General features: G+C 45.0%; 1 protein-coding gene across 1 annotated transcript in view; it reads left to right on the forward strand.

Moving 5' to 3' along the window:
- The window catches only part of nup205 (nucleoporin 205), a 122499-nt gene that overhangs the window by 20350 nt on the left and 76556 nt on the right, over positions 1–25593 (forward strand). The window contains exons 8-12 of the mRNA XM_080190618.1: positions 2451–2626; positions 4724–4840; positions 7433–7570; positions 8420–8570; positions 14331–14536. Of these exons, the coding sequence (XP_080046744.1) occupies positions 2451–2626; positions 4724–4840; positions 7433–7570; positions 8420–8570; positions 14331–14536 (788 nt within the window). The remainder of the gene's footprint in view (positions 1–2450; positions 2627–4723; positions 4841–7432; positions 7571–8419; positions 8571–14330; positions 14537–25593) is intronic.

Below are 25593 nucleotides of genomic sequence, written 5' to 3' on the forward strand. Positions count from 1 at the left end.
GTCCGGGCCAATATTTATCAGTCAAACCTTTAACAGATTATCTGGTCATAATAACTCTTCATAGAATCCTTGCAGTGTAGGAGGAGGCCATTCGGCTCATCAAGTCTGTCCTGACCACAATCCCACCCAGGCCTTATTCCCGTAGCCCCACCTACTTACCCTGCTAATCCCCTGACACTAGGGTCAATTTAGTTATGGCCAATCAACCTAAACCATACATCTTTGGTCTGTGGGAGCATCTGGAGGAAACCGATGCAGACATGGAGAACATGCAAACTCCACACAGTAACTCAAGGCTGGAATTGAACCTGGGTCCCTGGCACTGTGAGGCAGCAGTGCTACTATGCCACCCTACCGTGCTGCCCCAAAAACTCTTCAAAGTTTTGCTACTGGATCACCCACTTGAGAAATTAGGCAATGACTTGGTTTCTAATAGTGCAATGCTTTTTCAGTATTCCACTGGAGTATCAGGTTTGACTCTACTTGAGCCCTGGGATGGGACTTATGCCCAGAACCTTGTGATTCAGAGGTGTTATTTTTAATTCATTCGTGAGATGTGGGCATTGCTGGCTGGGCCAACATCAGTTGTCCACCCCCAGCTAGCCCATTTCAGAGAGCATTTTTTCCTAAGAATCAACCACATTGCTATGGATCTGGAGTCACATGTAGGCCAGAGAATAACAGATTTCCTTCCTTAAAGGACATGAGTGAACAATGGGTTAATAATCATCATGAGTCTTTTAATTCCATGTTTTTATTGAATTTAAATTTCACCACCTGCTGTGGTGGGATTCGGACCCGGGTCCCCAGACGTTACCTGGGCCTCTGGATTACTAGTCCAGTGACAAGACCACTACACTACGCCTTTTCATGTCCTACCAACTAAGCCACAGTTTACATGCACAGCACTTTGAAAAGTCTAGTGGTTGTGAAAGGTGCTTTGTCAATGCAAGTCTGTCTTTCTTTGATTACTCTGCCCTACTGGCTATTTTACGATCAGATTGCTGATGAACCCTGTCTCTAATAAAATATGAAAACTAAAATTGCTTGGTTGATGATGATTCTGCAAAAGTACTTCCTAATTTTGTCCCCCACTGTGACCCCATTTTGAAACTTGAAAATCACCATGAGACTGGAGAGGGTTTGGAGCTGTGAGTGTGAAGGTTGATTGATTTGTGAGGGGGCGAGAGTTGTGGGAAGGCTGAGGTTGGGGGAGACGTGAGAGTGGGCTGTAGTTGTGAGGACAGGTGATAGTTGTGAGCCATGGTTTGTGAATTCCTATTTTACAAAGTATTGTTCCAGGAAATGATCTCGAGTACATTATCTGAAGTTGTCTTCCACACTACTTTTGCCAATTTGCCTTGTCCAATCTATGTAAAGCTTCAAATCCCTCCTCCACCCCTGACTATTGCATTACGTTTTTTCACAAATTCCTATTGTTTTTTGATTGGTCATCTTTTGTGCTGTTGGGTCAGACATGCTGTCTGCAACTTGGGGTCTGATTTTTAGACCAGGTGGCACGGTGGCACCCGAGTTAGCACTGTGCCTCACAGCACCAGGAACCTGGGTTCAGTTCCGGCCTCGGGTCGCTGTCTGTATGGAGTTTGCACATTTTACTCATGTCTGTCTGTGTGCATTTCCTCCCACAGTCCAAAGATGTGCGGTTTAGGTTGGTTGGTCACACTAAATTGACCCTAGTTTCAGGGGATTAGCAGGGTAAATGTGTGGGGTTATGGGAATAGGACCTGGATGGGATTGTGGTCAGTGCAGACTCAATGAGCTGGATGGCCTCCTTCTGCACTGTAGGGATTCCATGGTTCTGTCTGCAGGGCTACTATCTGAAAATTCTAATCTCTTGATCTGAATTAATAGTACAGGGATCTTCTACTTATTAACACTGGCTGATATAGATGCATTTAATAAGCTGAATATGAGTGAGGAGGGTCAAAGAATCATAGAATTCTCACAGTGCAGAACGTGCTATTCAGTCCACCAGTTCTCCAACAGAACATCTCATCTAGGCCCAACCACTGCCCTGTCCCTCTAACTCCATATATTTATCTGACTAATCCCTTTAACTTAGTCATCTTAGGACACTAAGGGGTAATTAAACATGACCAATTCGCCTACCCTGCACATCTTTGAACAGTTGGGTTATTTGCCCATATTAGTCCATCCAAATTCAACCTTTCCTCCGCCCAATCCCAAAACACACATGGTCGAATCTGACCACCATACTGTGGTAGTATGATCTTCCTGAAATGTTAACATGCTTCTGATATTTCAACACATGACAAATCCTGTACTAGTCAAGAAAACGCCACCTTGTTTATAGGGTACATACTCTAAAAGACAGTTGCACAATTTTAGTTGTAAGGTTGAACCTGTATAAGCTGAATACTGATTATTGATGTTTTGAGTGTGACTGTATCTTATTTTTCAAAAACCAGCATTGACAGAGTTCACAGAGGCCGATGAGTTGATTGCAAACATGGCCATTGGCCAGAATGCCTTCCTTTTCCTCACGGATGCTGTGGTGAGAGCTGAGGGCTTGCATCAAGATGAGTTCTACATCCGCAGGATTCACAATCTAATCACAGACTTCTTGACGCTCATGCCAATGAAAGTAAGTTACAGACGTTTATTCAACTGGTGCACATCAGTGGGTCTGCCTTAAGAACTTGCTCCACAAATACGTTTTCCTTTGGATGCCCCTGACTTTCTGCCTGGCTCCTATCTTGTGTCCCTTGTATTTGTACCATTCATTACAGTGAACAGTTGGCCTCCATTTCATCATTCCTCTTCATAATTAGGAAAACTACAAATAAAACATGTACACCTTTCTTCAACTTTTCTCAAAACATTTAATTTGTTGTGAGACAGGGATCCTGTGGAAGAATTGATGTGAATGTACCAAATTACTGACGACATGCTTTTGTCTCACACCATCTTTTTCATGGTCATCATTGACTCCTTGTTTGAGAGGTGTACTTCTCAAGTTTGACCTCATGCTTATGAGCCACCAAAGGAAAACCATACTCCCTGTCTGTACCATTCAGTGTGTCAGGATACTTTCTGTATAATATAATGGAACATGCTTGAATGAACCCCTGGGAGGGCCATTGATTTTGCTGGGGAACTGGGGCTACTGACTGTTGGTACTTCTGCCTCATGCAATTGTAGGTTGAACCTTGGTTCATTAGAGGCATTACAGTAAAAACTGTGTTTGTATTTTAAACTTGGTATTTCTGGAGATAGGCATTAGCAAACTGAGTAAATTTAATTCTGGAATTGCGGTCTGTGCTGGGAGCTGACAATGAAGCACCCTGCTCATAACAGTGAGAGGGAGTGAATTCACACACAAATCTTTTCCTTGTGACTCCATATTGAGCCATTTGAAGTGAATAGGAAGGTCAAGTGAATTAAAATCTTAACAGCTGACCTGAGCCGTAACTAAATCCTTTTTAAAATAACAAGGATGGCATTCAGTGACTAGAGTGGAGTCAGTCATGATGATCACCAGCAACTGCTATATATGTAATGCAGGTTTGCTTCCTTCTGCCAGCAGCACTCCTTGAGAGTTGCTGTTCCATCTAGAAACACCTTATGTCAGTACTGTATTGTACTTTAAATGAGGCACTCTTGGTTATTCACATCAATGCATTTTGCTGAGAAAAGTGATTCAGCAAGTAAAATTTTGATGAACAAATTGTGTAATGATAGTGTCGTCTGACATCATAAACATAGTATTAGCTGGCATTTCCAGAAAATGCTTGTCATACTCTGAGGAAATGTGATAGTGTAGGGCTGAAGAGCTCAGAATGCATTTCAGAGGTGGCACACTCCTACCTCACCTCACCAGCTCTGTTGGGAAGTGGAGCAGGAGGAGCACCTGTGACAGGAACAGAAAGATGGTGAACTATGCCACGGCAGGGTAAAGCCGAAAGGAACTCCAGTAGAAGTCCATAGTGGCCTTAAAATCATCATCTGACCTCTGGGTGGGGTGAAAGATTAATCAAACCATCTGGAAGCTAGTTACTTCCGAAGTTTCCCTCAGGATCGCTGGTGCTCGTTCCTCATGCAGTTTATGTGGTAAAGAAAATGATTAGAAGTCTTGGGCTGAAACATTCTCAACTAATTCTGAAACTTAAAATGGGTAAGAAATCAGGCTGACTGCCTTGGAACCGGGTGTAGAATGTTGTTTTGCTTAGCCACACGCCTTTAAACTGCACAAGAGTAGAAATGGATTGGATGGGAGGCTCTCTACCACATAGTAATAAATCTTTGGACTGCATTGCTAGCGAATGTGGTGTGCTGAATCTGCACACCTGACTTGGAGAGTTCGGCCAATACTTGATTTGAAGCAGACAGTGAAAAAAGAGATAGACGTAAATGATCTAACATTTCAACACTGTGGTTAATATGATTGAACTGACTGATTTCCTGAGCGGGTTAGAGAATAATTTTCTCTTTTTTTAACTCCTTTTTCTGGCCTTGGATGTTGTTCTACTGCTTTTGCCTCATCCAGAAGATTATATGGTTGTGCTAGATGAGAGGACGAGTCCGTTTAAACTGCCGCCACTATCGTGAATGGGGGAAGGCTTACTGGAGCAGGCCTTCCCCTTTTCCCTTCCTCCAATTTTGTATGGTGGTAAAAGAAGCATAACCTGTGAGATTGTGCTGATCTTCCTTTTCCTTTGCAATCTTACCTTGTGTCTAACAGGTTAAACAACTGAGGAATCGTGCAGATGAGGATGCCCGAATCATCCACATGAGCCTGCAGATGGGCACCGAGCCACCTTCCACTTTGCGCCGTGACCTTGAGCATTTGATGCTGCTGGTAAGGTGAAAGACTAGCTCAAATTTGAACTTTGAATGAATAGGCACCAAATTTGTATCTTGGTGACCAGACTGCAGCAGCAAGCATTTGTATGGCACCTTTAGTGTTGTAAAACAAGGGGCTTCTCAGCAATCTTACCAAAGATCGACTCTAAACCATACGAAGAGACTCGGTGACTGTTTTGTAGAATACCTTTGTTCAGTCTGTAAGCATGACCTCAGTCTCCCTGTTGTGTGCCATTTTAACTCAGCACCTAGCTGTCATGCCCACATGTCCAAACTTGACCTGCTGTAGTCCTCCAGTGAAGCTGAAGGAGCAGCGTCCCATCTTTTGATTAGGCACATTGCAGCCCTCAGGACTGAGCACTGAGTTCAACAACTTTAGACTGTGACCTTTCTCCTCCATCTTCACTTTTTTTTATGTAGCCCATATATTTATTGTCTCAATGGAAATACCACCCCCGCCCCATCAGGCAATCTGCCTCTTGCTTTTAAGGTTGCTACATCTTGTTGCAATCTCTCTCAGTCTATATCCAATACACTTTCCCTCTCTTTAATTGACTAAGGTTACAAATGGACTCACAATGTTTACACCATGTTCTCTCCATGCAAGTGCTACCAGACCTGCTGAGTTTTTCTGGAATTCTTTGTTTTGTTTCAGAAGGTACTAAGGTGGATGACCAAAAGTTTGGTCAAAGAGACAGATTTCAAGGATTGCGTCAAAGGAGGAGAGAACCAGAGAAATGTAATGAGGGAATTAAGAGCTTAGGAGCTAGGCAGCAAAGGGTGCAAGTGTGCAAGCACTTTGGGCTATTATAGCAAAGTGGAATCATGCTCAGCTGTTGATTAGTTTTTAAAGGGACATTTTTTCCATGTGTTGTGTATAAATTAATCGTAATCCTATACTTTAGACTTTGGGAAAAGGACGTTGAGGTCCCGCTTGCAGTGATCATAGACTGACTGACTCTTCTTTGATGCAACAAATAATATTGATTAAGTATTTTTAATAACTTGGATCACTGACACTGATTAAGGAAAATACAGATTGCATCCTCACAAAGTGCTGAATTAGCTGATGTCACAGGCATTGGTTGGAACTTGGTAGCAAGCTACAGCTTGCCAGCTTAGCCTGGCTAAAGAACAGAAAACCAGCCAGGATTCCTGTTCCTGATTTGCTGTTCAGTATTCATGTTTAATTCTGTTGCTATCCCTCATCTCTTTCTGCTTTTCTGGTGGCTGAATCATCCATTGACAGTTGGAATAACCTCACAGTGAGAATCGGCGTGAAAATGAAGGAACTTAAAGCATAAATTGGTTCCCTACAATTATTGCTGCAATTACAGGTGTGTGCATCTCCTGGGAGCCAAATTAGGTTGTGATCTCCCAGAGTCTGACAGCCCTCTGGAAGAAATGAGAATCCAGAGCATTGCAAATACAATTTCAATTGTGCCCCAGCTTGAGGAGGGAAGGGATGTTTAATGGGCAGAGAAATAGAGAAGCTTTAATGCAGTTATGACTTAGGTATATGATGCTAAAACAATTCTCAACATTTAATTTTTGCTGTTAGCCAAGTATTGAATGTCAAATGTGGAGAAGAATTCCCAGGCTTGCATTTCAGAATTTGCACCTTTTTAATGAGTGAATAGCTATGACAAGTTGAACTGAGTAACACAGTGCTTAGCCTCCTGCTAGCTAGATAGCCATGATGTGGAGATGCTGGCATTGGACTGGGGTAGGTAGTCTCCCAACACCAGGTTAAAGTCCAACAGGTTTATTTGGTAGCACGAGCTTTTGGAGCACTGCACCTTCATCAAGTGAGTGGAGGATTGGGTTCACAAATGGCACGTATAGACACAGACTCAGTTGCAAGATAATGGTTGGAATGTGAGTCTTAACAGGTAATCAAATCAGTTTATAGCCAAGTTCCGCACACATGAGGACAGCCTCAACCGAGATCTTGCGTTCATGTCACACTACCTGTAACTCCCACGACTTGCCTGGGCTTGCAAAATCTCACTAACAGTCCTAGCTGGAGACAATTCAGACCTCTCTAACCTGTGCTTAACTTTCTCTACTTGCACTGTCAGCACCTGTAAAGACTTGAATACCTATTAAGACTTGCATTCTAACCATTATCTTGTAATTGAATCTGTGTCTTACATGCCCTGTTTGTGAACCCAATCCTCCACTCACCAAATGAAGGATCAGCGGTCCGAAAGCTCTTGCTACCAAGTCAACTTGTTGGACTTGAACCTAGTATTGTGAGACTTGTTGCTATGCCTAGTCAGATAGATCACTGAGGGCCTCCAGTGGCAGAAAACAAGTTGTGCTTTATGAGAACAGTTATTTATAAATTGCCCAACGATGGGGGCAAGCCATTTAATCCAAGTACGCTAATCATGTACCTTGTGTAGATTCACCAAATAGCTGAGGCCTTGCCAGTGGGTGTGATGGTATTTCTTTTAAATGTACCCATTTACAGTTTTGATGCCTGTGATGACTTATTTGGCAGTTCATCACATTTCACCATCTTAATTTCCGTCTCAAATAAATTACTTGTGTGATGATTGTGGTTTATTTCATCTTTTGGCAGATTGGAGAGTTGTACCAGAAGGATCCTTTCAAACTAGAGCTCGCCCTTGAATATTGGTGTCCATCAGAACCATTTCAAACTACAACCATGATAGGTTCCTTTTCAGGTTTGACCCGCCATAGGCCACCTCAACGCCAGGTATGTCTCCAGTGATACCAGCCAAGCTGCATAAATGAGATCAATACATTTTTGTGAGGTAGCAAGGGATATGGATTACAGGTGATTCAAAGACTTGAGGGACAGATCAGCCATGACCTAATGTAATGGCACAGTATGCTAGAGGGACTCTATTCATATGTATTCCACTGATTTCAGCAAGGTCGTCAGCATTTCTGAGATGGTGACAAAGAGATATTGTCACTAGACTTGCAGTCCAGAGGCCCAGGGGACATGGGTTCAAATCATACACTAGCAGCTGTTGGAGTTTAAATTCAATTAATAAAAACTCTGGATTAAAAGCTAGTCTCAGTAATAGTGATCATGAAACCACCATCAAATGTTACAATAACTCATCTGGTACTCTAATGCCCTTTAGGGAAGGAAACCTGCTGTCTTTACCTGGTTTGGTCTACATGTGACTCCAGACCAACAGCAAATTGGTTGATTCTTGCCCCGTGAAATGAATTTGCAAGCCACTCCGATCAAAAGCAGTTCAGGATGGGCAATAAATGCTGGCTTTCCCAGCAACACCCTGTGAAAAAATAAAAAGAAAAGAATGCTGTGCTTTTTATTTACTGTAGCTCCACAATGGTTGGGTATGGTCAAATTTATGCCTGTTATGACACCCACATCTTTCAATATTTCTCCTAAATTGTTTAAAACTATTAAAGGTCTGAAATTGATAAAAACCTTGGACGTTACAGAGAAGAAAATTAACACTTGTCACGTTTTCCTCTGTTACTGGCCAGTACATATACATGTTAGCTTGAGGGTTATAAATTTGTCCTGTCAGGAAAACAAAATGTTGAATTACTTTTTGTCTCTCAGGTTGTCCTGTCTAAGTTTGTGAGGCAGATGGGAGACATGCTGCCTCCATCTCTGTACCTGCCCTATCTTAAAATGCTGCGTGGACTGGCCAATGGGCCACACTGTGCACACTACTGCTTCAGTCTGCTCAAAGTCAATGGCAGCAGTCATGGTAAGTTTTTCTCTGCACAAATTGGAGCTATTTTGCACCTCGATTTTGCAACATAGGAGGCCCGTTAGTGAGAGAATGCATGTAAACACATCAGAATTAAGAAACTGTGGGACCTGAAAATGAGGGATGTGCTTTGCTCGCATCTTATAGGATGAAATATTGTGGATACTGGGGCCTGAGTTGGAGGTGGGGGGTTCAGGTAGTGTTCGTGGAGAGAGAAACGAGAGTTAACGTTTTAGTTTGTAAACTTCTCATTGGAATCAGAATTGAAAGTGGTAGAGATGCAATATGTTTCAAACGTGTTTGGATAAGGAAAGGAGGCAGCGCAGTGGGCCAGGGGATTTGAGCAGAAGCCATTTAGCGGGCTCCCTGCTGGGTGCCACGGCCTCCGAGTATCCGGCAGCCTGATTTCCAGTGCCGTCAGCTCCACACCAGAAACTGACGTGAGGCTGAATATTTTATGCAGATGCTAATTTGAATTCTATTTAAATCCCATTAGCAGGCCTGGGGGCACCTGAGGCTGGGGCCTTGGTGGGGGTGGGCGATCCTGCTGCCACTCTGCATTTGGGCTGAGTGACAAAGGGAGGGAGACCAGCGGTTGGGGCCGATCACCCGTGGGGGTGGGGGCTGTCCCAGGCATGTTTGGGAGGCCTCCAATCAGGCTGATGGGGTGGGGGAGGGGGGTATCGCATGGCTGTGATGCAGGGGTCATGGGGCTGACCAGCTATCTGGAGGCCGTCAGTGAAGGGGCCACTGTGCATGCGCTAATCTCAGCACTGACAGATCAGCACATACACAGTAAGAAGTCTCACAACACCAGGTTAAAGTCCAACAGGTTTATTTGGTAGCACAAGCCACCAGCTTTCAGGGCGCTGCCCCTTCATCAGGTGAGTGGGAATTCTGTTCACAAACAGAGCAGATAAAGGCCCAACCTCAATTTACAAGATAATGGTTGAAATGCAAGTCTTTACGGGTAATCATTTCTTAAAAGTACAGACATTGTGAGTGGAGAGAGGGTTAAGCCCAGGTTAAAGAGATGTGTATTGTCTCTAGCCAGGACAGTTAGTGAAAGTTTGCAAACCCAGGCAAGTCATGGGGGTTACAGATAGCGTGACATGAGCCCAAGATCCCAGTTGAGGCAGAACGTGGCTATCAATTTCTACTCAGTGCTTCTGCGTTGTCATGTGTCGTGAAGGCCGCCTTGGAGAATGTTTACCCGTAGATCAGAGGCTGAATGCCCATGATTGCTGAAGTGTTCTCCAACAGGAAGGGAGCAGTCTTGCCTGGTGATTAGATCATAGATCATAGAACACTGCAGTGCAGAAAGAGACCCTTCGGCCCATCGAGTCTGCACCAAACACAATTGTTGAGCTGTGTTCATTCATCCGTTGTTGTCGCGTCTGCATGGTCTCCCCAGTGTACCATGCCACGGGACATCCTTTCCTGCAGCGTATCAGGTAGACAATGTTGGCTGAGTTGCAAGAGTATGTACCGTGTACCTGTGGATGGTGTTCTCACGTGAGATGATGGGATCCATGTCGATGATCTGGCACATCTTGCAGAGGTTGCTGTGGCAGGGTTGTGTGGTTTTGTGGTCACTGTTCTCCTGAAGACTGGGTAGTTTACTGTGGACAGTGGTCTGTTATGCAGTTGTTTGAAGGCAAGAAATGGGGGTGTGGGGATGGCCTTGGCGAGATGTTCGTCTTCATTGATGACATATTGAAGGCTCCGGAAAAAATGTCATAGCTTCTCTGCTCTGGGGAAGTACTGGACGACGAAGGGTATTCTGTCCACCATGTCCCGTGTTTTCTTCTGAGGAGGTCGGTGCGGTTTTTCACTGGTGCGTCAGAACTGTCGATCAATGAGTTGAGTGCAATATCCTGTTCCTATGAGGGTATCTTTCAGGATCTGGAGATGTCTGTTGCAATCCTCCTCATCTGAGCAGATCCTGTATATACGGAGGGCTTGTCTGTAGAGGATGGCTTCTTTAACGTGTTTAGGATGGAAGCTGGCTAAGTGCAGCATCGTGAGGTTATCCGTGGGCTTGCGGTGCAGTGAAGTGCTGAGGTGACTGTCCTTGATGGAGATGCGTGTGTCCAAGAATGCAACCGATTCTAGAGAGTAGTCCATGGTGAGCCTGATGATGGACTGAAACCTTTGATGTTGTCACAGAGTTGTTTCAGTGATTGTTCACCATGAGTCCAAAGGAAGAAAATGTCATTGATGTATCTAGTGTATAGCATCAGTTACATCACATGCTTAATGGCCCGCTAGCGCTGTGCTACCAGCTTCTCCAGCGGGAATAGGCCCTGCCCCTGATTATCAGCATGATTCACATTGAGGCATTCTGCGATGCACAGAATGTTGGAAATTCATTTTGAAAATACTGCTTTAAAAAAACCAGTTTTAACACAGTTTGACACTTGGAATTTTTTTGAGATTCGCTTGCATTGTCTGTGATAAGCTGGAAAACTAGGCTGAATTAATGGCTAAAGTGATGATGGTGCAAAACAAATAGGGATGTTATTGGTTTAAGTAAAGAAACAAAAATTGGTCTAGATTAGAAGATGTGGAAAGAACAACACCACAATAATTACCAACAGGTACTATCTTATCTGAAATCAGTTTCGAGTCCAGCAGCATATAGAACATAGAACACTACAGCACAAACAGGCCCTTCGGCCCACGAGTTGCGCCGATCACATCAACACCTACCAATCTACAGACCTATCTATAACCCCCAATCCCATTAAACCCCATATACTCATCCAGAAGTCTTTTAAAAGACCCCAGCGAGTTCGCCTCCACCACCACTGACGGCAGCTGATTCCATTCACTCACCACCCTCTGAGTGAAAAACTTATCCCTAACATCACTTCTGTACTTTCCTCCCCGCACCTTAAATCTGTGTCCTCTCGTAGCGACCATTTCAACCCGGGGAAATAGCCTCTGAGAATCCACCCTATCTATTCCTCTCAACATTTTATAAACTTCTATCAGGTTGCCTCTCAACCTTCATCTCTCCGGGGAAAAGAGTCCCAGCTCCCTCAACCTAACTTCATAAGGCATGCCTCCCAGTCCAGGCAACATCCTTGTAAATCTCCTCTGTACCCTTCCAATAGCTTCTACGTCTTTCCTATAGTGAGGCGACCAGAACTGCGCACAGTACTCCAAATGAGGCCTGACAAGGGTCTTATAAAGTTGCAGCATTACCTCCCGATTCCTAAACTCAATCCCTCGATTAATGAAGGCCAGTACACCATACGCCTTCTTGACCACATCCTCCACCTGCGAGGCCCATTTAAGAGTCCTGTGGACCCGGACCCCAAGATCCTTCTGCTCTTCAACACTACTAAGACTCCTGCCCTTGATAGTGTACTCGTTCATCCCGTTGGTTCTGCCAAAATGGACGACTACACATTTAGCCGCGTTGAAGTCCGTCTGCCCTTTCTCCGCCCAGTCCTGCATCCTATTTATGTCCTGCTGCAACTTTTGACATCCTTCCAGACCATCCACAGCACCACCGACCTTTGTGTCATCAGCGAACTTACTTACCCATCCCTCCACTTCCTCATCTAGGTCATTTATGAAAATGACAAACAGCAAGGGTCCTAGAACAGACCCCTGGGGCACTCCACTGGTGACTGACCTCCATACCGAAAAAGACCCATCCACAACCACTCTCTGCCTTCTGCAGGCAAGCCAGTTCTGGATCCACAAGGCCAAAGGCCCTTGGATTCCATGCCCTCTCACCTTCTCAAGAAGTCTTGCATGGGGGACCTTATCAAACGCCTTGCTGAAGTCCATGTACACCACGTCCACTGCACTTCCTTCATCAATGTGTTCAGTCACATTATCGAAGAACTCAACTAGGCTCGTAAGGCACGACCTGCCCTTGACAAATCCATGCTGACTATTTCTGATCATGTCAAACCTCTCCAAATGGTCGTAAATCTTGTCCCTCAGAAGCCTTTCCATCAGCTTACCAACCACTGAGGTCAGACTCACCGGTCGGTAATTTCGCGGGCTATCTCTGTTCCCTTTCTTGAAAATAGGAACTACATCCGCAATCCTCCAATCTTCCGGAACCTCTCCCGTCTCCATTGACGACGCAAAGATCATCGCCAGGGGCTCTGCAATCACTTCCCTCGCCTCCCACAGTATCCTGGGGTACATCCCATCTGGTCCCGGCGACTTATCTATCTTGATAGAATTCAAAAGTTCTAACACATCCTCCTCCTTAATATCCACATACTCAATCTTTTCCATCTGCTGCAAATCCGTAGCAAAATCTCCCAGATCAGTTTCCACTGTGAATACCGAGGCAAAGTACTCATTAAGCACCTCTGCCATTTCTTCTGGTTCCACACAGACCTTTCCCCCTTCACCTTTTATAGGTCCTATCCCTTCTCTTCTCATCCTTTTACCTTTCACATATTTATAGAAGGCCTTGGGATTCTCCTTAATCTTACCCACCAAGGTCTTCTCATGACCCCTTCTGGCTCTCCTAATTTCCCTTTTAAGCTCCTTTCTACAGTCCTTATACTCCTCAAGATCCTTAACATCTCCTAGTTCCCTGAACCTTTTGTACACCTTCCTTTTCCTCCTGACTAGGTTCAACACAGCCTTCGTGCACCACGGTTCCCGCGACCTACCAAAACCCCCTTGTCTCATCGGAACGTTGTCATGCAGAGCTCCAGACAAACATTCCTTGAATATCCGCCACCTTCCTTCGGTACTTTTCCCTAAGAACGCCTCCTTCCAGTTTATTTGTCCAAGTAACTTCCTGACTTCTTCGTATCTCCCCTTACTCCAGACAAACACCTTCCTAGCCTGCCTGATCCTATCTCGTTCCAACGCAATTGTGAAGGAGATAGAATTATGGTCACCATTCCCAAGATGCTCTCCTACCGAGAGATCCATCACCTGCCCTGGTTCATTTGCCAGTACCAGGTCAAGTACAGCCTCTCCCCTCGTAGGCTTATCCACATACTGTGTAAGGAAACCTTCCTGAACACACCTAACAAACTCCTCCCCATCCAAACCCCTTACCCTAGGGATATTCCAGTCGATGTTCGGGAAATTGAAGTCTCCCATCAAGACAACTCTGTTATTACTACATCTCTCCAGAATCTGTTTCCCTATCTGCACCTCAAAGTGCTTAATGGAAAGATGAGACCCAAAGACTGGGTGGTTCGGTCAAATTCTGGTAAAGAATTAAAATGACAGGTGGCTAGAATCTCAGGGTCACACTTGCACACTGACTGAAAGTCTTCCACAAAGCAAGCACCCAATCTATGTCAGATCTCCTGTCCTTAGGCATTGCCTAAAAATTAGGGTCGGACTGTTCAGGCAGGAGGTTAGGAAGCACTTCTACACACAAAAGGTGGTAGAGGTTTGGAATGCTCTTCCAAAAACAGCAGTTGATAGATCAGTTGCTGTCTTTAAAAATCTCAGATATTTTGTTAAGCACAGGTATTAAGGGATATGGGCCACAGGTATATGGTGTTAGGCCATAGATCAGCCATGATCTCATCAAATGGCAGAAGAGGCTAAATGGGCTGAATGGCCTACTCCTGCTCCAATAGAAGCAACCATGTTACGAGCAGCAAATGTACACAAGCTTATGAGAATTACAAGTAAATAGCTGGAACCACAACACTGCAACAGTTATTGAGAGAAGAAGATAAAAAAGTTGGAACTACAGTGTTTTTTTTAATGCTGTGATGGAAATCATGTGTTCATTCTTATTTCTTGCAGTGGAAAACATCCAAGTGGTCGGAGGCAACCCAGTATCCTGGGAACATTTTTTCCACTCACTGATGCTGTACCATGAGCACTTAAGGAGAGACATTCCGAGCACGGACACCATTCAGTACAGGCACATGCCTTTGAGGGGCATAACACAACGTGAGATGGATGGCCTCATCGCCTTCCTTGAGCTTACAGGCACCATTATCACATGGGTAATGTGCAATGTACTTGACATCTTTCCACAAATCCAGGACAGGGAACATTCTCAGCAAAGCAGTAAAAGCTAAGTTCTCTGTTTATTTTGCTTTAGGGGCAGCATGGTGACTCAATGGTTAGCACTGCTGCCTCACAGCACCGGGGACCCGGGTTCAATTCCCACCTTTAGGTGACTGTGGAATTGTACGTTCTCCCTGTGTATGTGTGGGTTTCCTTCAGGTGCTCTGGTTTGCCCTCTCAGTCAAAAGATGTTTTGCCACAGGTTAGGTGGCTTGCCCATGCTAAATTTAATGTCTCATGATGTGTAGGTTACATGGATTATGTATTAAATAGGTGGGGTTACAGAGATGGGGCCTGGGCAGCATGTGCTGTTGTAGAGTCATTGTGGACTCGATGGGTTGAATGGTGTTGAAGTATTTTCCTTCACTGAACCCACCTCGACAACTGACCCTCCATAATCGTCCAACACAGGACACATGTAGGCACATAGTACACACCTGGGTGAGGGTCAAATGTCTCAGCACAAATGTATCTCAACTTCCCACTAAATGAACCGTCTAAGCTATCTTGACAGCTTGACCATTTTTCAAAGTGTTTACACTGTGATACAGAGCCAAACCCTAACATCCTATTTTTTAAAAAAAAGCCGCATTGATGCCAACAAGAGCATTATTAATGCACTTGCTTAAGAAAATATTTCAAATAAGAATGGAGAACTGTGAAAATTTCTGAGCTGGCATTTGTTATTTACAACTCTGCCTGTTTTCTCTTTTTCAACATTTTCTTCTTTCTTATGTGTACCTAACTCTGATTTCCTTTGTGCTTGTTCAGATTAAAAATACAGTGCTTCTGTGTGTTCAGTTCTGCTTCTGGGTCCGACTGTCAGCCTTGGAGATAAGGTCCAAATTGTTGAAAAGTGGCCTCCCACTGGTTGAAACCCAGTTTTAAAGTTTATTAGTCTCACATGTATGCTTACATTAACAGTGAAATGAAGTTACTATGAAAACCCCCCAGACAGCACACTCCGGTACCTGTTTGGATACACTGAGGGAGAAATTAGCATAGCCAATTCACTGAACTAGCACGTCATTGGACTGTGAGAGGAAACTGGAGTACTCGGAGACCATAAGGCATAGGAACAGAATTAGGGCATTCGGCCCATCGAGCCTGCTCCGCCATTCAATCATAGCTCATATTTTTCTCATCCCCTTTTTCCTACTTTTTGCCCACAATGCTTTATCCCCTTATTAATCAAGAATTTAACTATTTCTGTCTTAAAGACACTCAATGACCTGGCCTCCACAGCCTTCTGCAACAAAGGGTTCCACAGATTCGCCACCCTCTGGCTAAAGAAATTCTCCTCATCTCTGTTTTAAAGGATCGTCCCTTTAGTCTGAGTTTGTGCCCTTTGCTTCTAATTTTTCCTACTAGTGGAAACATCCTCTCCACATCCATTCTATCCAGGCCTCGCAATATTGTGTAAGTTTCAATAAGATCCCCCATCATCCTTCTAAACTCCAAGGAGTACAGACCCAGAGTCCTGAACCACTCCTCATACAGCAAGCTCTTCATTCCAGGGATCGTTCTTGTGAACCTCCTCTGGACTCTTTCCAAAGCCATCTTTCCTTGGATATGGGGCTCAAAACTCCTCTCAGTACTTCACATGGGGTTGGACCAGGGCCTTATACAGCCTCAGAAGTGTATCCCTGCTTTTGTATTCTAGTCCTCTCGACATGAATGCCAACATTTCATTTGCCTTCCTAACTGCCGACTGAACCTGCATGTTAACCTTAGGAGAATCTTGAAGAAGGACTCCCAAGTCCCCTTTGTGAGTTCCTAAGCATTTCCTCATTTAGAAAATAGTCTATGCCTCCATTTCTCCTTCCAAAGTGCATAACCTCACACTTTTCCACGTTGTTTTCCATCTATCACTTCTTTGCCCATTCTCCTAGCCTGTCCTGATCCTCCTTCAGTTCCCCTGCTTCAGTACTACCTGTCCCTCGACATATCTTTGTATCACCTGCAAACTTAGCAACACTGTCTTCAGTTCCTCCTTCCAAATTGTTCATGTACATTGTGAAAAGTTGTGGTTCCAGCATCAACCCTTGCACACCACTAGTCACCGGCTGAAAAAGACCCCTTTCTCCCCACTCTCTCTGCCTTCTGCCAGTCAGCCAATTCTCTGTCCATGCCAGGATCTTGCCCTGAACACCATGGACTCATAACTCATTTAACAGTCTCCTAGCGACACTTTGTCAAAGGCCTTTTGGAAATCTAATTAAATCATGTCTATATCTTCTCCTTTATATAACTTTCTTGCTACCACCTCAAAGCACCCTAACAGATTTGTCAGACGTGACCTTCCCTTGACGAAGCCGTGCTGACTCAGTCCTATTTTATCATGCACTTCCAAGTACTCCGCAATCTCATCCTTAATAATGGATCCTAAAGTGTTGCCAGTGACCGAAGTCAGGCTAACTGCCTATACTTCCCAGTCTGCTACCTCCCTCCCTTCTTAAACAGCAGTGTTACATTAGCTAATTTCCAGTCCTCTGGGCACCTCCCTGCCTCCAATGATTCTTGAAGGATCATCACCAATGCCTTCACAATTTCCTCACCTATTTCTTTTAGAACCCTGGGATATAGTCCATTTGGTCTAGGTGATTTATCCACCTTCAAACCATTCAGTTTCCCCAGAACATTCCCTTTTGTGATGGACACTACATTCACCTGTGCCCCCGATTCTCCCGGAGCTCTGACATCCCACTGGTGTCTTCCACCATGAAGGCTGATGCAAAATAACTATTCAGTTCCTCTGCCATTTCTTTGTTTCCTAATATTACTTCTCCAGCCTCATTTTCCAGTGGTCCAATGTCTATTTTTGCCTCTCTTAGCTTCTATATATTGAAAAAACTCTTCCTATCTTTTATATTACTAGCTAGCTTACACCTGTATTTCATTTTCTCTAACCCTCCCCCCCCAAACCATTGCGTTTTGTAGTTGTCTTCTGCTTGCTTTTAAAGGCTTCCCAATCCTCTGGCTTTCCACTAATCTTCACCACTTTGCATGCTTTTTTTCTGCTTTAATGCTGCCCTTGACTTCCCTCATCAGCCATGGATGCCTCGTCCTCCCCTGAGCATGTTTCCTCCTCTTTGGGATGAATTTCTGTCGCACCTCCCGAATAACCCCCCAAGATTCCTGCTATTGCTGTTCCACCCGGAATCCCCAGTGAAGTACAATGGAACAGCAATGACAGGACTATTGGGGGTTGATTCAGGAGGTACAATAGAAATTCATCCCAAGAAGAAGACATGGGGAGAACGTGCAGACTCTACACAGAATCAAACCCGGGCCCTGGCGCTGTGGGGCAGCAGCGCTAACCACTGTTCTGTCCCCATATGGTCTGTTTTGTAGCCAGTAGAGCATTAAGTTGAAATGCTACCTCAGTCAGTTTTTGGGTTGGCTCAACAGTGTGCCCAGTAATGTGATGGTACACAGTGACAGTAAGTGGACACAAATTATCCAAAGCTGCGAGAATTCATACCTGTTGACTTTGCTTTGCTTTCAGTTGTTCAAGTGGAGAATGTTTGTTTGCAGTTAGTGATTACATTTGCTGAAGCAACAATGCAAATACCGTATCAAACCTGTAAAATATGACTGACTTTAAAATAGTGTTATTGAAAGAAACAGATGTTATTGAATCAAACAGATTGCGAAAACATCTGCACTAGCTCCCAGAGGATAAAAGACACCACCTGGTGTAGTATTAATCCACACCAGCCAGGAAGGATGTTTGCACTGTGTAGTGTTAGCTTGTCTAAGCTGTGGGAAGCAGCTGAAGTTTTCATAAGAACATAAGAAATAGGAGCAGGAGTAGGCCATCCAGCCCTTCGAGCCTGCCCCGCCATTCAATAAGATCATGGCTGATCTGTCGCTGCTCAGTTCCACTTTCCCGCCCTCTCCCCATAACCCTTAATCCCCTCTCCTATCAAAAACCCATCAACCTGCGTCTTAAAAATATTTAGCGAGGCAGCCTCCACCACTTCAACGGGCAGAGAATTCCAGAGATTCACCACCCTTTGAGTGAAGAAGTTCCTCCTCAACTCCGTTCTAAACCGCCCCCCTTTTATCTTGAGGCTGTGCCCCCTAGTCCTATTGTCTTTTTTGAGCGGGAAGAGTCTTTCCACCTCTATCCTATCCATCCCATTCATCATCTTATAGGTCTCAATGAGATCTCCTCTCATTCTTCTAAACTCTAACGAGTACAAGCCCAGTTTATTCAGCCTCTCCTCATAGCTCAACCCCCTCAACTCCGGTATCAGCCTAGTAAACCTCCTCTGCACTCCCTCCAAGGCCAAAATATCTTTGCGCAGGTGCGGTGCCCAAAAATGCACACAGTACTCCAGCTGCGGCCTCACCAATGCCCTATACAGCTGCAGCAAGACCTCCCTACTTTTATATTCAATCCCCCTCGCTATGAAGGCCAGCATCCCATTCGCCTTCCTGACCACCTGCTGCACCTGCAAGCTGGGTTTTTGCGACTCATGCACAAGGACCCCGAGGTCCCTCTGCACCGTCGCCTGCTGCAGTTTTTCGCCTCGTAAGTAATAGTCCTTCCTACCATTTTTCCTACCGAAGTGGACCACCTCACACTTGCCAACATTAAATTCCATTTGCCATTTCCTGGTCCATTCGCCCAGCCTATCTAGATCCTTCTGCAGACTCTCCACACCCTCCGCACAATTTGCCTTTCCCCCAATCTTGGTGTCATCAGCAAATTTCGACACCCTACACTCGGTTCCCTCCTCCAGATCATCTATATAAATGGTAAAAAGCTGAGGCCCCAGCACCGACCCCTGGGGCACTCCACTAGTCACCATCCGCCAATCCGAATAGCACCCGTTGACCCCCACTCTCTGCCTCCTATTTGACAACCAATCCTCTATCCACGCTAACACCCTACCCCCAACTCCATGTCCCTCGACCTTCTGCAATAACCTCTTGTGAGGCACTTTGTCAAACGCCTTCTGAAAATCTAGAAAGACCACATCCACCGGCTCTCCTCTATCCACCGCCCTAGACACATCCTCATAGAACTCCAGTAAATTTGTCAGACACGACTTCCCTTTAATGAAACCGTGCTGCGTCTGCTCTATCAAGCAATTCCCTTCAAGATGCCTCGCAATTTCCTCCTTAATGACAGATTCTAACATTTTACCTACCACAGATGTTAAACTAACCGGCCTATAATTCCCCGCCTTTTGCCTGGCACCCTTCTTAAACAACGGTGTAACATTAGCCGTTTTCCAATCATCCGGCACTCCCCCGGAATCCAGCGACGTTTGGAAAATAACCACCAAGGCATCCACTATCACCTCCGCCATTTCTTTCAGAACCCTCGGATGCATTCCATCCGGTCCTGGGGACTTGTCCACAATCAGCCCCTCCAGTCTGTCGAGCACCGCCTTTCTAGTAACAGTAATGTCATTAAGACCCTCCAGTCCTACCACCTTTCTATCGCTAACACCCGGCAAATTATTCACGTCCTCCTCCGTGAAGACAGAAACAAAAAAGTTATTCAATACCTTAGCCATATCCCCATCCCCTACCACTAGGTCCCCTTTCTCATCCTCTAAAGGACCAACATTCACCCTAGCCAGCCTCTTCCTTTTTATATATTTATAAAAACTCTTGCTGTCCTTTTTTATATTAAGCGCTAGCCCAGCTTCATAGTTTCTCTTACCCTTCCTTATCAACTTCTTTGTCAATCTTTGTTGACATTTAAACCTCTCCCAATCCTCTTCTCGCCCACTACTCTTAGCTACTCTAAATTCCTCCACTTTTAGTTTAACACTTTCCTTCACCTCCTTTGTTATCCACGGCTTATTACCTCTCCTCCTACTATCCTTTTTGACCATCGGAATAAATTTCCGTTGAGCACCAAGAAAGATCTCCTTAAAGATCCTCCACTGCTCCTCAACAGACCCTCCCTCCAACGCGCTCTCCCAGTCCACATTCGCCAATTCTTCTCTCATCCTACCGTATTTCCCTCTATTCAAACAAAGGACGCGTGTCCGGGAACCCACTTTCTCCCCCTCCATCTGCACCAGAAACTCCACCATACAATGATCACTCTCCCCAAGAGGATCCTTCACCACAAGGCCCCTAATTCTACCCGCTTCATTACATAGCACCAGATCCAAGATAGCTCGCTCCCTCGTCGGCTCCAACACACACTGTTCGAGGAAACTATCCCGGCAGCATTCCAAGAACTCTTCCTCGAGCCCCCCACGTCCAACATGGGTCGACCAATCAATATGCAGATTGAAATCCCCCATAACTACGGCCGTCCCATTCCTGCACGCCGCACTTATTTGCGCGTTAACAGCCCGCCCCATCTCCAGATCATTATTCGGGGGCCTATAGACGACACCCACCAGCGTCTTCCTCCCTTTGCTGTTCCTAATCTCCACCCACAACGATTCCACCCTCTGCTCCTTGGCTCCAATATCATCCCTTGCTACCACCGTGATGCTATCCTTAATCAGCAGAGCTACGCCCCCCCCCTTTTCCCTCCTGTCTATCCTTCCTAAACACTTGATAGCCCTGTACATTCAGTTCCCAGTCCCTGTCACCTTGCAGCCACGTCTCTGTAATGGCCACCAGATCGTATCCATTTGTGTCGATCTGCGCCATCAGCTCATCCACTTTATTCCGAATGCTTCGTGCATTCAGATAAAGTGCTTTCATCCCAGCCTTCACCTGGACCCTATTTGCCGCAACGCCATCAACTATACTCACGCCCCCTACTCCCTCTATTATTGGGACATCCTCGGCCTCTTCCCTTACATGTACACTCTCCTTAACTTTAGACCTCGTAAGGTCACCTACCCTCACACCCTCCCCCCCCCTAATTAGTTTAAAGCCCTGTCTACAGTCCTCTTTACTCGATTCGCCAGCACTCTGGTCCCAGCACGGTTCAGACCAACCCCATCCCTCCCGAACAGGTCCCACCTACCCCAATACTGGTGCCAATGCCCCATAAATTCAAACCCATTCCTCCCACACCAATCCCTGAGCCACCCATTCACTTCCTTAATCCTGTCAACCCTACGCCCATCTGCACACGGTTCAGGCAGTAGCCCAGAGATAACCACCTTGTAGGTTCTACTTTTTAATTCCATTCCAAGCTTTTCATACTCCCTCCCCAGATCCTCAGTCTGCATTTTGCTTACGTCGCCGGCACCCACATGTACCACAACGACCGGATTCTCACCCTCCCACTCCAGGTTCCTCTGCAGCCCAGCTGCGACATCCCATACCCGAGCACCAGGTAGACAACACACCCTTCTGTGCACTTTGTCATTGTGACAAAGGACAGTGTCAATACCCTTCACCCCACTATCCCCAATAACTACTACGTTCCTTTTCCTTTTCTCTTTGCCTATGTCCTGCTGCAGCACTGTACCATATAACTCTCATATAGGCCATTTGCCCACTGTGCCTTTGAAAGAACTAAACTAGTGTGGCAGGAGTAGGAATCAGAACAGTAGGTCAGCAAATATAGCAACTGGGGATGAGCATGGGACCAAGGCCACAGCAGCTGAGAAGAAGAGCAGACTGAGGAAGGTCAAACTCTGGACCTGGAGGTGTGGGGTGCCTCTGCTTCAAATGCAAGGAGTTTAACAGGTAAAACAGATGAATTTAGAGCCTTGATTCATGTTCAGAATTTGGATGTGATTGCAGTAACAGAGACTTGGTTAAAAGGATAGAACTGGAAATTAAATATTCTGAGTAATAGGTGTTTTAGGTGAGACAAGGGAAGGCAAAAAAGAGGTGGGTGAGTTTCAATGCTATTTAGGGAACATACAGAGGGAGGACACCTTGGTAGAACCATGTAATGAGACACTATGGGTCGAGCTCAGAAACAGAATGGGTGCAGTAACTATGATGGGGATGTACTACGGGCCTCCCAACTGCCATGGGATGTTGAAGAATAGATGTGTAAGTAGATTAGAAACATGAAAGATAAGAGGAGGCCTGCTCCGCCATTCATTACAATCGTGACTGATCATCCAACTCAATAGCCTAATCCTGCTTTCTCCCCATAACTTTTGATCCCATTCGCGCCAAGTGTTATACCCAGCTGCCTCTTGAATACATTCAATGTTTTGGCATCAGCTACTTCCTGTGGTAATGAATTCCACAGGTTCATGTGGGCACTCTGGGTTAAGAAATGTCTCCTCACCTCTATCCTAAATAGCCTACTATGAATCTTCAGACTGGTTTCCCCGCCCCCCCCGCCTCATTGGGAATATCCTCCCTGTATCTATCCTATCTAGTCCTGTTAGAACTTTATAAATTTCTATGAGATCCCCTGTCATTGATCTGAACTCCAGCAAAAACAATCCTAACCTAGTCAATCTCTGCTCATACGTCAGTCCCACCATCCCTAGAATCAGCATGGTCGTCCTTTGCTGCACTCCCTCGAGAGCAAGAACATTCTTTTTCAGAAAAGGATACCAAAATTGCAACAATACTCTAGGTATCGTCTCATCAAGGCCCTGTATAATTGTAACATGACATCCCCGCTCCTGTACTTGAAACCTCTTGCAATGAAAATCAACATGCCATTTGCCGCCTTTATTGCCTGCTGCACCAGCATGCTTACCTTCAGTGAGCGGTGCACAAAGACCCCCCAGGTCCTGCTGCAAACTCCCTTCTCCCAATTTGCAGCCATTCAAATAGTAATCTGCCTCCTTGTTTTTGCCACCAAAGTGAATAATCTCACATTTATCCAAATTATACTGTGTCTGCCATTGATTTGCCTACTCACCCAACCTGTTCAGATCATTCTGAAGGGTCTCTGCATCCTTGTCACGATTAATCCTCCCACCCAACTTGGTATCGTCTGCAAACTTTGAGATGTTGTCTTTTGTTCCCTTATCCAAATCAGTATACATTATGAATAGCTGGGGTCCCAGCACCAATCCCTGGGACACCTCAATAGTTATTGCCTGCCAATTTGACAAGCACCCATTAATTCCTCCTCTTTGTTTCCTTTCTGCCAACCAGTTTTCTATCCATCTCAGTACACTTCCCCCAATCCCATACACTTGAATCTTTCATGATAATCTCTAATGCAGGACTTTGTCAAATGCTTTCTGAAAGTCCAAATATACGACATCAACTGGCTTCACCTTGTCAACTCTACTAGTTACATCTTCAAAGAATTCCAACAGATTTACTAAGATGCTACCAGGTCTTGATAGTTTTAGTTATAAGGAGAGGCTGGATAGACTGGGACTTTTTTTTCTCCGGAGTGTAGAAGGCTAAGGGGTGATCTTGTAGAGGTCTATACATAATGAGGGGCACAAATCAGCTAGATGTTCTATATCTTTTCCCAAAGGTAGGGAAGTCTAAAACTAGAAGGCATAGGTTTAAGGTGAGAGGGAGAGATACAAAAGTACCTAGAGGCGCAATTTTTTTACATAGAGGGTTGAGTGTCTGGAACAAGCTGTTAGAGGTAGTAGTAGAGACGGGTGCAATTTTGTCTTTTCAAAGGCATTTAGACAGTTACATGGGTAGGATGGGTATAGAGGAATATGGGCCAAATGCAGGCAATTGGGCTTAGCTTAGGGATTTAAAAAAAAGGGTGGCACGGACAAGTTGGGCCAAAGGGCCTGTTTTCATGCTGTAACCCTCTATGACACTAATAAGATTTGTCAAGTATGATTTCCCATTCATAAATCCATGCTGACTCTGTCTGATCCTGCCACTGCTTTCTAAATGCTCTGCTATAAAGTCCTTGGTAATGGATTCAAGAATTTCCCCCACTACCAATATTAAGCTTATTGGTCTATAATGCCCTGTTTTCTCCCTACCTCCCTTTTTGAATATTGGAGTGACATTAGCTACCTTCCAATCTGCAGGGAGTGTTCCCGAGTCTCTGGAATTCTATAGATGACCACCAGTGCATCCACTATTTGGGGAACCACTTCCTTAAATACTGTAGATTATCAGGCCCTGGGGATTTATCCACCTTCAGTGGCATCCGTTTCCCAGCACCATTTCTCTACTAATTTTGATGTCTCTCAGTTCCTCCCTTTCACTAAATCTTGCGTCCTCCAACATTTCTGGCATCTGCTTTGTGTCCTTTTTGTGAACACAGAACCAAAAGATGCATTCAGATGCTCAGCCATTTCTTTGGCCCCTATTATCCATTCTAGATTCTAGACAGATTTGGAAATAATAGAGTTGTTTTAGTGGGAGATTTTAATTTTCCTCATGTTGACTGGAAATCTCTTAGGGTTAGGGGGCTGGATGGTAAGGAACTTAAGTGCGTCCAGGAATGTTTTTTGGAACAATATTTGATAGTCCAATTTGAGAGGGGGCTACATTGGACCTGGTACTAAGGAATGCGCCCGGCCAGGTCATCAAAGTTGCACTGGGGGGACGTGGCAAGCAGTGACCATAATTCCATAAATTTTCGGATACTCGTGGAAAAGGACAAGTGTTGTCCTAGGGCTAAGCTGCTAAATTGGGAAAAAGCTAACCACAACTAGACTTGGCAGGATTTGGAAGCTGTTGTTTGGATGAGGATGTTTGAGGGTAAATCCACATTTAGCATGTGGGAGTCTTTTAAGGAGCAGTTGATCGGAATGCAGGACAGGCGTTTGCCTGTGAAAAGGAAGTTCAGGAAAGTCAGGATTTGGATGACCAGAGAAATTGCAAGTCTCGTCAGAAAGTAAAAAGATGCATACGTGAAGTTGAGGCAACTAAAAATAAATGAAGCACTTGAAGAATACAGGGAAAGTAAAAAAAGAACAAAAAGAGTTAGGGGGTCAAGAAGGGTCACAAAATGTTCATGGCAGGCATGATTAAGGAGAATCCCATGGAATTTTATTCAAATATTAGGAGCAACAGGGTAGCTAGAGAAAGAGTTCCTCCAGTCATGGACAACGGAGGGAAATTATGCATAGAACCAAAGGAATAGGGTGAGATCCTAATGAGTACTTTGCATCAATATGCAAAAAGGAGAGGGACGTGTTGG

The sequence above is a fragment of the Carcharhinus amblyrhynchos genome, chromosome 6 (assembly GCF_965287045.1).
Source record: "Carcharhinus amblyrhynchos chromosome 6, sCarAmb.v2.hapA, whole genome shotgun sequence".
NCBI classification, from domain to species: domain Eukaryota; kingdom Metazoa; phylum Chordata; class Chondrichthyes; order Carcharhiniformes; family Carcharhinidae; genus Carcharhinus; species Carcharhinus amblyrhynchos.